Source organism: Mustelus asterias, chromosome 11, assembly GCF_964213995.1.
Source record: "Mustelus asterias chromosome 11, sMusAst1.hap1.1, whole genome shotgun sequence".
NCBI lineage: Eukaryota > Metazoa > Chordata > Chondrichthyes > Carcharhiniformes > Triakidae > Mustelus > Mustelus asterias.
In genome coordinates, this window is record NC_135811.1 from 15,735,733 (window position 1) to 15,750,686 (window position 14,954).

General features: G+C 44.5%; 1 protein-coding gene across 6 annotated transcripts in view; it reads right to left on the reverse strand.

The window, feature by feature from the left end:
* The window catches only part of xpnpep1 (X-prolyl aminopeptidase (aminopeptidase P) 1, soluble), a 96,031-nt gene that overhangs the window by 15,315 nt on the left and 65,762 nt on the right, over positions 1-14,954 (reverse strand). For all 6 annotated transcript variants that reach the window (XR_013498971.1, XM_078223193.1, XM_078223194.1 and 3 more), the window contains 4 exons: positions 13,845-13,916; positions 11,584-11,644; positions 9,454-9,523; positions 5,643-5,816 (listed from right to left, as the gene is read on the reverse strand). Coding sequence is in view for 5 of the 6 variants with exons in the window: in XM_078223193.1 (XP_078079319.1) it covers positions 5,643-5,816; positions 9,454-9,523; positions 11,584-11,644; positions 13,845-13,916 (377 nt within the window). In the remaining variant the exon portion in view is untranslated. The remainder of the gene's footprint in view (positions 1-5,642; positions 5,817-9,453; positions 9,524-11,583; positions 11,645-13,844; positions 13,917-14,954) is intronic.

The window sequence follows — 14,954 nt, forward strand, 5'->3', positions numbered from 1 at the left end:
GTGCTCCGGTTTTCTCCCACAGTCCAAAGATGTGTGGGTTAGGTTGATTGGCCATGCTAAAAATTGCCCTTAGTGTCCTGGGATGTGTAGGTTAGAGGGATAGTGGGTAAATATATAGGGATATGGGGGTAGGGCCTGGGTGGGATTGTGGTCGGTGCAGACTCGATGGGCCGAATGGCCTCTTTCTGTACTGTAGGGTTTCTATGATTTCTATGAACAGAGATAGATTGTGTAAGTAGCTGAAATTTGTTATTGTACAGTTGACTATATTGCTTATTTAATCCGTTTGTGAATACATCCACACCTTGTGCAAAGAAGACTTAATAAAAGCAAAATACTACGGACGCTGGAAATCTGAAACAAAAACAGAAAATGCTGGATAAACTCAGCAGGTCTGGCAGCAACGATGGAAAGCGTAACAGTTAACCTTTCAAATCCCTATGACCATTCTTCAGAGCTAGAGAGGAGAAATGTGATGAATTTTATACCGTGTAAGAGGAAGTGACGCAGTCGGAGCAGAGTCACGATGGTCCTTTGAATGCAGAGGCTGGTGGGGTGGAAGGCGAGGATAGGATTATCCTCTGCTAGTTCCACCATCTCCAGCACGATGCCACCACAAAACATCACAAATCTTCCCCTCACCCTTCCGGTCAGCATTCCAGAGGGACCATTCCCCAATCACCCCCAACTTCTCATCCCCTTCCCATGCCAACTTCCCTTGGAATTGCAGATGGTGTAACCCTTTACCCTCTCCCTCCCACCCGTTCAAAGCCCCAAACACTCCAATCAGCAACATATCGTTTGCACCTCCTTCAATTTAGTCCACTGAATTCACCGTTCCCAGTGCGGTCCCCTCTACATTAGGGAGAGTAAACGCAGACTGGGTGACCCCTTTGTGGAACACCTTCATTCAGTCCGCAAACATGACCCCAACCTTGTCATTTCAACTCTGCATCTTATTCTCATGCCCACATGTCTATCTGTGGCCTGTTGCAATGTTCCAGTGAAGCCCAATGCAAGCTGGAGGAGCAGCACCTCAGCTTCTGATTAGCCACGTTACAGCCCTTGAGACTCAATATCAAGTTATACAACTTTAGGCGGTGACATTTTTCCTCCATTGTGACCCTTGTTTTTTAATATCCAAAACATTTTTTGGTCCCAATGTAAAGTCCCCATCCCCCACTGGGCCATCTGTCACTTGTTCCTTGGTTTTGCATTCACTAAGCACTCACCTTTGTTCTCCTATTAACACATTCTGATATCTTGCCTTTATGCCACTGTTAGCACCTTCTCTAGCCTATCACACTGCCACAGTTCCTCTGCCTCATGATCTACACACCTTTGTTGCAATGTTTCCATTTCTGACTTTCTACTCTACTGCTGCTGCCTACAGCGCTAAGGACTGGGTTCGATCCCTGGCTTGTGTGGAGTTTGCACATTCTCCCCATGTCTGTGTGGGTTTTCTCTGGATGCTCCGGTTTCCTCCCACAGTCCAAAGATGTGCAGGTTAGGTTGATTGGCCATGCTAAATTGCCACTTAGTGTCAGGGGGACTAACAGGGTAAATAAGTGGGGGTTACGGGGATAGGGCCCGGGGTGGGATTGTGGTCAGTGCAGACTCAATGGGCCGAGTGGCCTCCTTCTGCACTGTAGGTTATCTATGATTCTATTCCAGCTGCTCGCCCACTTATACAGTATAGCATGCATCATATTTCTCCCTCTCTTTAGCTCTGAAGAGTCATACAGACTTAAAATGTTAATCATATTTCTCTCTCCACAGATGCTGCAGAACCTGCTGAGTTTCTACAGCATTTTCTGTTGATTTTCTGGCAATGTGCCAGAGCCCAAATAGAAAAAAGTCTCAGACTCCCAAAGGCAGCTTGGAGCACTTCACACATTACAGTTACTTTATGTAATGAACTGCTGTTATGTAGGAAAGAGTGACAGGCATTTGGTCCACAGCAAACACCTCACAACGCAGCAACAAGGTAAATGAACAATGGTCATAGATCATAGAAACCCTACAGTGCAGAAGGAGGCCATTCAGCCCATTGAGTCTGCACCAACAACAATCCCACCCAGGCCCTATCCCCGTAACCCCACATATTTACCCCGCTAATCCCCTTAACCTATGCATCCCGGGACACGAAGGGGCAATTTAGCATGGGCAATCAATCTAACCCGCACATCTTTGGACTGCGGGAGGAAACCGGAGCACCTGGAGGAAACCCACACAGACACGGGGAGAATGTGCAAACTCCACACAGGCAGTCACCAAGCCAGGAATTGAACCCAGGTCCCTGGAGCTGTGATGCAGCAATGCTAACCACTGTGCCACCCTGTTAAGACCTGGGCAACTGGTTACTGTGGGAGGCAAGGGAAGAGATTGCAGAGCCTCTGGCGATGATCTTTGCATTGTCGATGGAGACGGGAGGATTGCGGATGTGGTTCCTATTTTCAAGAAGGGGAATAGGGATAGCCCAGGAAATTACCGACCGGTGAGTCTAACCTCAGTGGTTGGTAAGCTGATGGAGAAGATCCTGAGGGACAAGATTTATGACCATTTAGAGAGGTTTAGTATGCTCAAGAATACTCAGCATGGCTTTGTCAAAGGTAGATCGTGCCTTACGAGCCTGGTGGAGTTCTTCGAAAATGTGACTAAACACATTGACGAAGGGAAAGCGGTAGATGTGGTTTATATGGATTTAAGCAAGGCGTTCGATAAGGTCCCCCATGCAAGGCTTCTAGAAAAAGTGACAGGGCATGGGATCCAAGGGGCTGCTGCCCTGTGGATCCAGAACTGGCTTGCCCAAAGGAGGCAGAGAGTGTGTATAGATGGGTCTTTTTCTAATTGGAGGTCGGTCACCAGTGGTGTGCCCCAGGGATCTGTTCTGGGACCCTTGCTGTTTGTCATTTTCATAAATGACCTGGATGAGGAAGTGGAGGGATGGGTTGGTAAGTTTGCCGATGACACGAAGGTTGGTGGGGTTGTGGATAGTCTGGAGGGATGTCAGAGGTTACAGAGGGACATAGATAGGATGCAAGACTGGGCGGAGGAGTGGCAGATGGACTTCAACCCAGATAAATGCGTAGTGGTCCATTTTGGCAGGTCAAATGGGATGAAGGAGTACAATATCAAGGGAAAGACTCTTAGTACTGTCGAGGATCAGAAGGACCTTGGGGTCCGGGTCCATAGGACTCTAAAATCAGCCCCGCAGGTGGAGGAGGTGGTTAAGAAGGCGTATGGTGTCCTGGCCTTTATCAATCGAGGGATTGAGTTTAGGAGTCCGGGGATAATGATGCAGTTATATAAGACCCTCGTCAGACCCCACTTGGAGTACTGTGCTCAGTTCTGGTCGCCTCATTACAGGAAGGATGTGGAAAAGATTGAAAGGGTGCAGAGCAGATTTACAAGGATGTTGCCTGGATTGAGTGGCATGCCTTATGAGGATTGGCTGAGGGAGCTCGGTCTTTTCTCCTTGGAGAGACGTAGGATGAGAGGAGACCTAATAGAGGTATATAAGATGTTGAGAGGCATAGATCGGGTGGACTCTCAGAGGCTTTTCCCCAGGGTGGAAATGGCTGCTACGAGAGGACACAGGTTTAAGGTGCTGGGGGGTAGGTACAGGGGAAATGTTAGGGGGAAGTTTTTCACACAGAGGGTGGTGGGCGAGTGGAATCGGCTGCCGTCAGTGGTGGTGGAGGCAAACTCAATTGGGTCTTTTAAGAGACTCCTGGATGAATACATGGGACCTAATAGGATGGAGGGTTATAAGTAGGCCTAAAAGGTAGGGATATGTTCAGCACAACTTGTGGGGCCGAAGGGCCTGTTTTGTGCTGTAGTTTTCTATGTTTCTATGTTTCTAACTGCTGGGCAGAAGACACCCAGAAATTTCCTAGAATTCAGCTGGATTAAACAACAGCAACATCAAAAATGTGAGTAATATTAGAAATAGCCACCAGAAGTGGCTGAGTACATTAAACTAATGAGAAATGCTTTAAGTTTATGCTGCATTTAACACGCTAGAATTTTTTAGTGGTGGAAAAAAAAAGGCACTATGAAATTATTCATGCCAATACGCTGAATTAATCAACTCCTGATTGAAGAAGACCTCACTTTCACCCCTCTACTGCTGACATTTCTGTCAAGTACAGACTTTGCTGATGGGTTTGACTCTGCATCTCAAAAAATATTATCGTTTTGCTGACTGAAGAGTTGCCTTTTTGTTCGTTCATGGAAGGGAGGGGGAAGGGGGGGAAACAAAATTATTTTGTGAGAAAGTCTACTTCTTTTTAAACTCGAACATTTTCGCAAAGCTGTTGACAGGAGGAATTTCACTCCCTGGATGTCCATCGTACTCCATGAATGCACTAACACCTGGGTTTGCAGCCCCTTCAGACTCTGTAAAAAAAAATCATCAGAGACTGCACAGGAAAAATATCTGCAATTAGATTAAATCAAAATCAGGACAGGCCCATGGGGCGATTCAATCGAGGAACGCCCCCTCCCAGTGAGAATGAATCAGAGCCAGGGTCTCCTGGTGTTCATTGTGGGAAGATGTCAACGTTGGACTGGGGTGGGCACAGTAGGAAGTCTCACAACACCAGGTTAAAGTCCAACAGGTTTATTTGGTATCACGCGCTTTCGGAGCACTGGTGTTGGCACAGGTTTTTGGCTGAAGTGTCGGGAGAGAGAGAGGGAGAGAGCACAAAAGCTGATCCATATGTGAATCACTTTGTGCTCGGATACTGAGGGATATCCCTGTGGATGAGGGTGCCGCTGGTGGTCAGAACAAGGAGTTTTTTGCCTGGCCAAAAGGATCGAGAGAGAGAGAGTTTTTATAGGATGTGCACTTTTTTAAAACTGCTCAAGGTAGAAAAAAGCTTGAAAATTGGAAGGGTAATTATGTGAATCTCAGAGTGAGTGTGCAGAAGAGCGAATGTTAGTTGGAGAGAATGTGGAGGATAGTGATCAAGCTGTAAGTAAAACAAAAATAAATATATATGTTTAATTGTATAATTACTTTTTATACAGAAAATATACTTGTGTAACATTGTGGAATCTATGTGACACAAGAGAATCAGGCCTCAGAAGGAGTCTGAGAATTTTTTCTATAATAGACAATTCGTAGATTATGATATACTGGCATCTGGTGACAGGAAACCAATACTACACTTTCTTACAGGCTGCGTTTTTAATTTATTTATTCAGTGTGACACTATAACGTATATTGTACACGGATGGTTAATGCACTGTTCTTGTCCATTGCACACGGTCAGTGGGGTATAAAAGCAAATTACTGCGGATGCTGGAATCTGAAACCAACAAGAAAATGCTGGAAAATCTCAGCAGGGCTGACAATATCTGTGAGGAGAGAAAAGAGCTAACATTTCGAGTCCGGATAACCCTTTGTCAAAGCTGGACAAAGAGTCATCTGGGGTATTTTTGGACAACTCAAGCACCTGTGTTTACTGACGGAAGGGAACAGTTTTCAAGGAAAGTGCGAAACAGGTTACACATCACCAGCGTCAGGGGCCCTGTGGACTTGGCTCAGTCTTGGAGCTTGGGTATCCTTTTCTCCTGGCAGCTTGCCTTAACATCTGCAACACCGCGGTTCAACAACGTACGTCACCTTTACTCACCATCACTCAGAATCATTCCAGCCTCGAGAGGCTCGTCCAGCAATGTTTTGTAACTGATGCTGCAAGGCCCTTCGTGGACATTGAGGAAAGATCCGACTCCATGTCCAGTTCCGTGCAGGTAATCCAAACCATGATCCCAAAGGGTGGCTCTTGCAAAAGAGTCCAGTAGGTGCCCTGGCAGGAAGAAGCAGAGCAGAGGTGAACATACTAAAAAGAGTTTTATATATTGGACCTCACTACTGTGTCAGGAATTCATCACAAAGCACTGATGTTCCACGGGCATTGAACCAAGCCAGTATACATTTGTGGAATTCTATTAGGTAAATAGGACATTTCCCCGGGCAGGAAAGAAGATTAGTTTCTGTGCTTTACAGTACTGGCAAATGTGAAGAAAAATCAGGAGATCACAAAAGAGAATGGCCCCAGTGCCACAGTTTTCAACATCACGGCTGACTGTGACTTCATTACACTGAAGGGTGGCGCGGTGGCACAGTGGTTAGCACTGCTGCCTCACAGCGCCAAGGACCTGGGTTCAATTCCAGCCTCAGGTCACTGTCTGTGTGGAGTTTGCATGTTCTCACTGTGTCTGTGCAGGTTTCTTCCGGGTGCTCCGGTTTCCTCCCACAGTCCAAAGATGTGCGGGTTAGGTTGATTGGTCATGTTAAATTTCCCCCTACTGTCAGTGGGATTAGGAGTTTAGTTTATTTATTTATTAGTCACATGTAGGCTTACATTAACACTGCAATGAAGTTACTGTGAAAATCCCCTAGTCGCCACACTCCGGCGCCTGTTCAGGTACACTGAGAGAGAATTTGGCATGGCCAATGCACCTAACCAGCACATCTTTCGGACTGTGGGAGGAAACCGGAGCACCTGGAGGAAACCCACACAGACACGGGAAGAACGTGCAAACTCCACACAGACAGTGACCCAAGCCGGGAATCGAACCACCGTGCCAACGTGCTGTTCCATAAATATGTGGAGTTACGGGGATAGGGCCTGGATGCTTGTTGTCAATGCAGGCTTGATGGCCCGAATGGCCTCCTTCTGCACTGTGGAGATTCTAGGATTCAGCTCCTGTCATTCAGACAGCTACTCAACCTATTACTATCTCAAAGTCTGTTGTTTCTGAAGGGCGGTCGGCCAGTGAGCTGACAGAACTGGTCAGTCTGAATGTTTTGTGAAGCCATGATCTTAAGTCTCCGTCATGCAGCCCTACCACTGTTCCTGGCCGCCACCACCTTCTCGAGTTGGATCACTTTGTCCATGATTGTCGTGCTCTGTTTAATCCTGTGCTCAGTTTCATATCTCATCCACTCATCATCAAAGTCACTTCCTACAGGTTGGACAGCGTTGTTCACCACAGTCCCGGTGCCACGGAGACCTTCACACATGCCTTCATTGTTTCTGGGGATGACTATTCCAAAGCTCTCTATTCCCCCACTCCATCATAAACTACAACTTTCCCGTTGCTCTGCCACATATTATCTCTGTCTCACTTCCATGACTTTTGCACAAGGCTCCAGATCCCACAAAACTTTAAATCTTTGTTCTCATCTGTAAATTTCCCCATGAAGATTCCCCACCCTACTTTTCAAATTCTCCTTTGGCTGGACTTCTGTGCAGTCCCCCCCCCCCCCCCCCCCCCCCCCACTCCCCCCCACCTCTCAGCTCCCCGGCAACATTGGCAGCAATTTCAGACCCACACTTTGGAGCTCCCTCAACTTCTGCCTCTCCTCAGGACCTATCTCCAACCTACCTCCTAATCTCCCTTTTGCAGCCTCCATTTTCCTGATGCCTATTTGTGAGGCAGCTAGGGACATAACCCATGCTTAAAGTTCAGTGTCAGTGCTAGCTCTTAGTAAATTGACTGGGAATAATATATAAAGCTTTGAAAGTGGGTGTGGAGTGGCCAAGTGCCTCGGAACGGAGTGGACAGAACTGGAAGCTGATGTGAATGACAGGGTCTGGCTGCAGTGCCGGGGGATACAGATAAGCTGGGATAGAATGAATGCTTACGAATACTGCAGTTGCCTAATCAGCTGCTTAGTCAATTGTAGCGCGGAAGCTATTCAATTGGTTTAAAGCGGGAAGGATGCCAACATGTGCGGAACATCTGGAATGCACCAGGATTTACATTTGAGTTTCTAATACGATGCTTGGAAAAGAACAAGCATCACAACTGCACTTTCCCAGTAAGACGGCATTTTTTAAAAGTTTATTTATTATTGTCACAAGTAGGCTTACATTAACACTGCAATGAAGTTACTGTGAAAATCCCCTAGTCGCCACACTCCAGCGCCTGTTTGGGTACACTGAGGGAGAATTTAGTACGACCAATGCACGTCTTTCAGACTGTGGGAAGAAATCGGAGCACCTGGAGGAAAACCACACAGACACGGGGAGAACGTGCAAACTCCACACAGACAGTGACCCAAGCCGAGAATGGAACCCAGGTCCCCGATGCTGTGAGGCAGCAGTGCTAACCACTGTGCAACCGTGCCGCCCTACTTCAGCAGTCTTCAGTGTTTTCAATTAAAACCTCTGAAGGTGACTACTTCAGTGCTCAATCCAGTGGCACTGCCCACCCTGTGGCTTACCACTTCAATTCCCAGTACATTGGCTTCCTGCTAAACTCTAACCAAGTTTAACGCATGCTTTAGTGCCTTATGTTTCTGGGCCAATCAAGAACCCCCAGCTAACCATGGCTATTTCTGTCGTTTTAATATGGGATAGAATGAATGCTTACGAATACCGCAGTTGCCTAATCAGCTGCTTAGTCAGTTGTAGCGCGGAAGCTATTCAATTGGTTTAAAGCGGGAAGGATGCCAACATGTGCAGTTTTAATATGAGACAGAGGAGCTGAATATGTAAGTGAGAAGGGTGGGGGACTGTCTTTTGCGTTGAAAGCACAGATGAAATCTTTGCTAAAGAACAGAACTGAGAGGGGCGGCAACTTGCATCTCAGGTGTTGGTCTTGTCTTGTTTTGGGAGCTCATAACATCAGTATATTGCTTCCCAGCTACACCTGAATGATTATAAAGCATTGACAGCTCTTTCCCACCGTATTGATTGACCTTACTGAAAAAAGAGACATGCTATCAAAGCTTTTCCTCCTGCACCTATCAGGATAGCACAGAAGAATTTTTCAATGGGAGAACAACAATTGATATTGCACGAGAACAGAACCCATCTACTTCACTAATGTCTTTCAGGGAAGGAAACTTGCCGCACTACTCGGTCTGGCCTATAGGTGACTCCAGACCCACTGCAATGTGGTTGACTCTTACGTGTCCTCTGAAATGGCCCAGAATGCCGTTCATTTCAAGGGCAATTATGGACGGGCAACAACTGCTAGCCTCACCAATGATGCATACTCCCCATGAAAGAGTAAAAAAACAAAAGTGTAGATTGGTTAGCAAGTGGATTCTGATCGATGGAGGCACTGCCGTGGAGAATGCAGGAACAGCTAACTTCCCAACTTTGTTCAAACTCAAACCAGGCAGGTCAACTCCCATTGGTCAAAGCATTGCCCTGGTGAGTGAGCCAGGGAATGAATATTGCGTAAGCTTGTGTTCAGCTGAAAAAGATGCAATATTTGAACATGTTCCATTTGTCTACAAATGTTTAGAGAATGCCTCCACCAATCAGAGTCAACTTGCCAACCAATCAGCACTCTCGTCTCAGGCAGTAAGAATTGTTCTCTCAATCCCATTGGAATTTGAGTACAAGATGAAAAGCTTTGGTAGCATGTCTCTTTTTCCAACACAGCTCAAGTTCTGTACTACTAAACGACTATGAACCATATTACCTTTGGTACCACTTGGGAAAATTGTTGAACCCAGACAGATATGCCCCTTCAACACATAAGTGAAGCACTCCTGAGGATAACAGAAAGCACAGATAAGAACAGATAAAATATATTTTAACACAAATATATTTTACTTACAGCTTCTAGAAGATCTGAGAGTTTTGTTTTTTTTAAATCACATTTAACTATATTACATACGGGATACAGAATATCCTCCTCATCAACCGTGTATTGTTTATCATCAAACTATTGCAACGATGATCACTATTCCTCTCAAGACAGATTGTCACAAAAACTGGTCGAAACTAAATCATGCAAAATCTCCAGAGGAAACTATAAACACCAGAGACCAAAAATGATTTCAAAGTAACTCAAAGAATCCCTACAATGCAGAGAGGTCATTCGGCCCATTGAGTCTGCACCGACAACAGTCCCACCCAGGCCCTATCCCCGTGACCCACGTATTTTCCCTGCTAATCCCCTTGACATTATGGGGCAATTTAGCATGGCTAGTCAATCTAACTTGCACATCTTTGGAGTGTGGGAGCACCCGCAGACACGGGGAGAACGTGCAAACTCCACACAGACAATCACCCTAAGCCAGAATTGAACCCGGGACCCTGTTGCTGTGAGGCAGCAGTGCTAACCACTGTGTTGGTTATATATTTGTGGCAATCTGCCACAGCCACTTTCACTAGCCATTTCATAACAGGTGTAAACCTATGCAAGCTCTGATAATCCTCCGTTAACTTTACAAACCAGTTGACTCGCTGGTGGAAATCCACACATGCAAATGAGCCACTTATTAACCAGATCACTAATGTTAACAAAGAAATCTTCTATCTGTTGATTTCCATAGAAAAGACTACTTACTCTCAGTCTCAAGAAAATGTATAATGCTAACTAGGAACTCTCCTTAAAGTCATGGCATGGGGGCAGACACAATATGACTCAATTTGGGTTAAAAATAGCATTAAGTAAAATTAGATAGAGAATACAGTCCAGAAACTGGACATTTAGCCCAACCAATCTATGGCATTTCTGCTGCACTTCTTCCCATCCTTCCTCATCTAACTCTATCAACATATCCCTCACTTCCCTTCCTTATCTACCTTTTCCTTACAATGGGAACGAAGTGGAAATGGTCGAGAGCTTCAAGTTTCTAGGTGTCCAGATCACCAACAACCTGTCCTGGTCCCTCCATGCCGACGTTACAGTTAAGAATGCCTCTACTTTCTCATGGCATGTCCACTATGACTCTTACCACCTTTTACAGATGCACCATAGAAAGCATTCTTTCTGGTTGTATCACAGCTTGGTATGGCTCCTGCTCTGTCCAAGACCGCAAGAAACTACAAAGGGTCGTGACGAAGACCAGTCCATCACGCAAACCAGCCTCCCATCCATTGACTCTGTCTACACTTCCCGCTGCCTCAGAAAAGCAGCCAGCATAATTAAGGACCCCACGAACCCCGGACATTCTCTCTTCCACTTTCTTCCTTCGGGAGAAAGATACAAAAGTCTGAGGTCACGTACCAACCGACTCAAGAACAGCTTCTTCCCTGCTGCTGTCAGACTTTTGAATGGACTTACCTTGCATTAAGTTGATCTTTCTCTACACCCTAGCTGTGACTGTAACACTACATTCTGCACTTTCTCATTTCCTTCTCTATGTATGGTATGCTCTGTCTGTATAGTGCGCAAGAAACGATACTTTTCACTATGTTAATAATAATAAATGATGACAATAATAAGTCAAATCAAATCAAAAATAAGTGCTATTCATTTCAAATGCTTCCTGTGGTGGTGGAGTTCCACATTCTCAGCACGGACTAAAGAATTACCTTTGTAATTCCCTAATTGATTTCTTGATGACTATCTTGCATTGATTGCCCTTCGCCACCATTGGAAATACGCCCCATGACTATTCTATTGAAACATTTTATCATTTAAAAGACCTTCATTCAGTCACCTCTTTTCAAAAAAAAAGCAACCCAACCCTTTCCAAAGAGGTATAACCTTGCAGATCTGGCACCTTTAGCAACTCAATTAACTGGTTAGTAACTAGATCTTTAGCAGCTTCATGAACTACTCAATGGTACACTGGTGCTCACGAACGAGGTAACATACCTTCTCATACTCGCTAGGAGTGCCAAAGTGCATTGTCCGTGTGACATCTGTAGTTCCATCCCTAGTTAAAGCACAAACAGCAGTTTACACTTTCATGAAGAACCGTCAATCTAAACATCCTGAAGCAAAGAAGTTTCACATGTATTTACAATTAAAGGCGGCTGCATTAATGATGCAAGATCCCACAATATTAGTTTTTAGTTTATTTATTAATGTCACAAGTAGGCTTACATTAACACTGCAATGAAGTTACTGTGAAAATCCCCTCGTCGCCATACTCCGGTGCCTGTTCGGGTACACTGAGGGAGAATTTAGCATGGCCAATGCACACCTAACCAGACCAATTTACAGAACTGTAATGTTGGGGACATGATACAAGGTCCCACAAACAGCAACAAGATAAATGCCTAGAAAATCTGTATTAATGCTTTCAGTTGAACATAAATGTGAACCAGAAGATCGGGGAGAATTTCAGGCTTTTCTTCAAAATAGTGTCATGCGATCTTTCATGACTACCTTGAGGGCAGATGGAATCTCAGTTTAACATCTCATCCAAAAGACGACACCTCTGACAGTGCAACATTCTCACAGTACTACATTACGTGCTCAAGTCTCTGCAGTGAGGCTTAAACCTTCTGTCTCAGAGGCAAGAGCACTGCCAAAACTTCGGACCGATACACGGATTGCCATCACGCTACTGAAGTGAGACACCTTTGGACATTATTCCTTGCCATGAAGAACCTATTCAGGGGCCCTCTCAGAAGTTCTTTCACAGGAGGCAACAACAGGAAAGTCCCTAACATCAGCCAGCATGCTAACTGTCCAGAAAAATAAAATGTCTCCACAAACATGCCAGATCAGAAGAGGAGTGGGCGATTAGCAACAGCAGGAAAGAGCTTGCATGTGAAGGTTGACTCTCTTTCAACGAGTGAAAGAGATTATACTTAACAGTTAGTATTCTCTAATGTTTAACTGCTGCATGTCAAGTTTATCCCAAATTAGAATCTACATATTGACACCATCAGTGTGTAATTCTCCTGCTTTTCCATTCAAACTGGTTAAATTCTTTCCATTGAATCTAACTGTTAAATGGAACCTGTGTCTAAATATGAACCATTAAAGTTACTTCCCTAATAATGGAATTGGAGATCGATATTTTCATAGGTCTACAATGCCACTGAGCGAAAGTAGCCAAACATGTTGCCACTATGGACTAGAGTCAACCAAAGGAAAGTTACTAAAAGGGAGCATGTCGAACAGTCCAATTCTCCACCGTGTTATAAATGTGGACACCTGTTCCCAGGCTTTAGTTTCCAGCACCAATTGTTCAGTTTCAACTGGAAGCGCATGCCACAGAATTGAAATCTATCTATTGAGTTATAAGGAGATGCTGGATTGACTGGGACTTTCTTCCCTGGAGTGTAGGAGGTGGAGGGGTGATCTTCTGGAGTTCTATAAAATATTGAGGGGCATAGGAAAGGTAGATAGTCAACATCTTTTCCCAAAGGTAGGGAAGTCTAAAATTAGAGGGCATAGGTTTAAGGTGAGAGGGGGAGAGATTAAAGAAAGGGTCCAGAGGGGCAATTTTTTCACAGAGGGTGGTGAGTGTCAGGAACAAGCTGCCAGAGACAGTAGTAGAGGTGGTACAATTTTGTCTTTTAAAAAGCATTTAGACAGTTACCTGGGTAAAATGGGTATAGAGGGATATGGGCCAAATGCGAGCAATTGGGATTAGCTTAGTGGCAAAAACTGGACAGCATGGACAAGTTGGGCCAAAGGGCCTGTTTCCATGCTGTAAACCTCTACAACTCTATGACTCAAACCTCATTCAAGGGCATCAGCACGCAGACTAAGATATTACTTCCATAAAATCATAAATGAATGATCCGTGATCATAGATGTCATTTTTGAGATCAAGGCCTGGTCTGCCTGTGTAGGGGAAAAATCCCATAACTGTTTTTGAATAAATGTAGTGCGTGGTTAACATTCTTCCATCTAACAAAACAGATAATGCGGTCAGTCACCTGACTGATATTTGTGGAATTATGCTGTGCATCAATGAACTTAATTACTTAGCGCATCATGACAATCATCGGTGCAAAGCACTTAAGAGGCTTGTCAATGACATAAGGTGCTCCAGAAATGAGAGCCTCTCCTTTCCCCTCAGAAATAACTAATCACTTGCATATAGATCACACCGGTAAATGATTTTTTGTTTTTAAAAAAGTGCAACTCTTGTTTAATTTACTACAAAGTCTTACCTGTACTGAGCACCAGAATCCAAAAGGTAGACTTCATTCACTGATAAAGTTCTGTTTGTGTGCGGAGTGGGTCTGAAAATTTAAACAAGTCTGAAATTTAAATAAGCTTCAAGTACAAGTATTTATTGTACTGCATACAAATGTCCCCCACAACAAGTACAAGAGGCTTAGCCTTCAAGCCTGTTCTGGCATTCAATGAGATCATAGTTAATCTGAATTGTAATTTCCAATTCATTCCATATCCTTTAATAGCCTTACTCAAGTCTAATTACTGCAAAGTTTTTGCTTGTAAATGCAATATCATTATTGCAAAAATGATATCTTAGGAAGTGCAGTATATAGTTGTGTTGGCAAAAGCAGCACATTGTGTGGTGGACCTAGAAAGCCCCAACTACAAACAACAGAATTAGGATCTGGAGTAGGCCATTCGGCCCCTCGAGCCTGCTCTGCTATTCTATAAGATCATGGATGGTAGGATTGAGGCCTCAATTCCACATTCCAACTACCCCCAATAATCCAAATGTGTCAACCTACCTCTGCCTTAACACTATTCAGTGAACTTGTCTGCACCACTCTTGGAGGAGGAGAGTTCCAAAGATTCACAACCCTCAGAAAAAGTTTCCTTCGTCTCCATCTTAAATGGGAGATCCTTATTTTTAAACTGTATCCCTTTGTTCTCGTCTCTCCCACGAGGGGAAACATCTTTTCAGCATCCCATCCTGTCAAGCCCCCTCAGGATCTTATATGTTTTAATAAGATCTCTCAATCTTCTAAAGTTCAGTGGATATGGACCCAGCGTGTCCAACCTTTCCTTGGAAGATAAACTCCCCTCTCTCACCCCTCCCCATCCCAGGTATCAGTCAAGTGAGTACTCTTTGAACTGCTTCAAATGCTTTCTTATTCCCTTCTTCGTGTCTTGTACAACTGTAGCAAAACATCCCTACCTTTATATCCCATTCTCCGTGCAATAAACGGCAACATTACACTTGCCTGCCGAATTATTTGCCGTATCTGCATACTAACGCTATCTGATATTAACTCTCCTGAATTGAATGATCCAGAGTGCTATAATTGGCATTAATACCTCTGAGACAAAGGGTTAAAAGATGA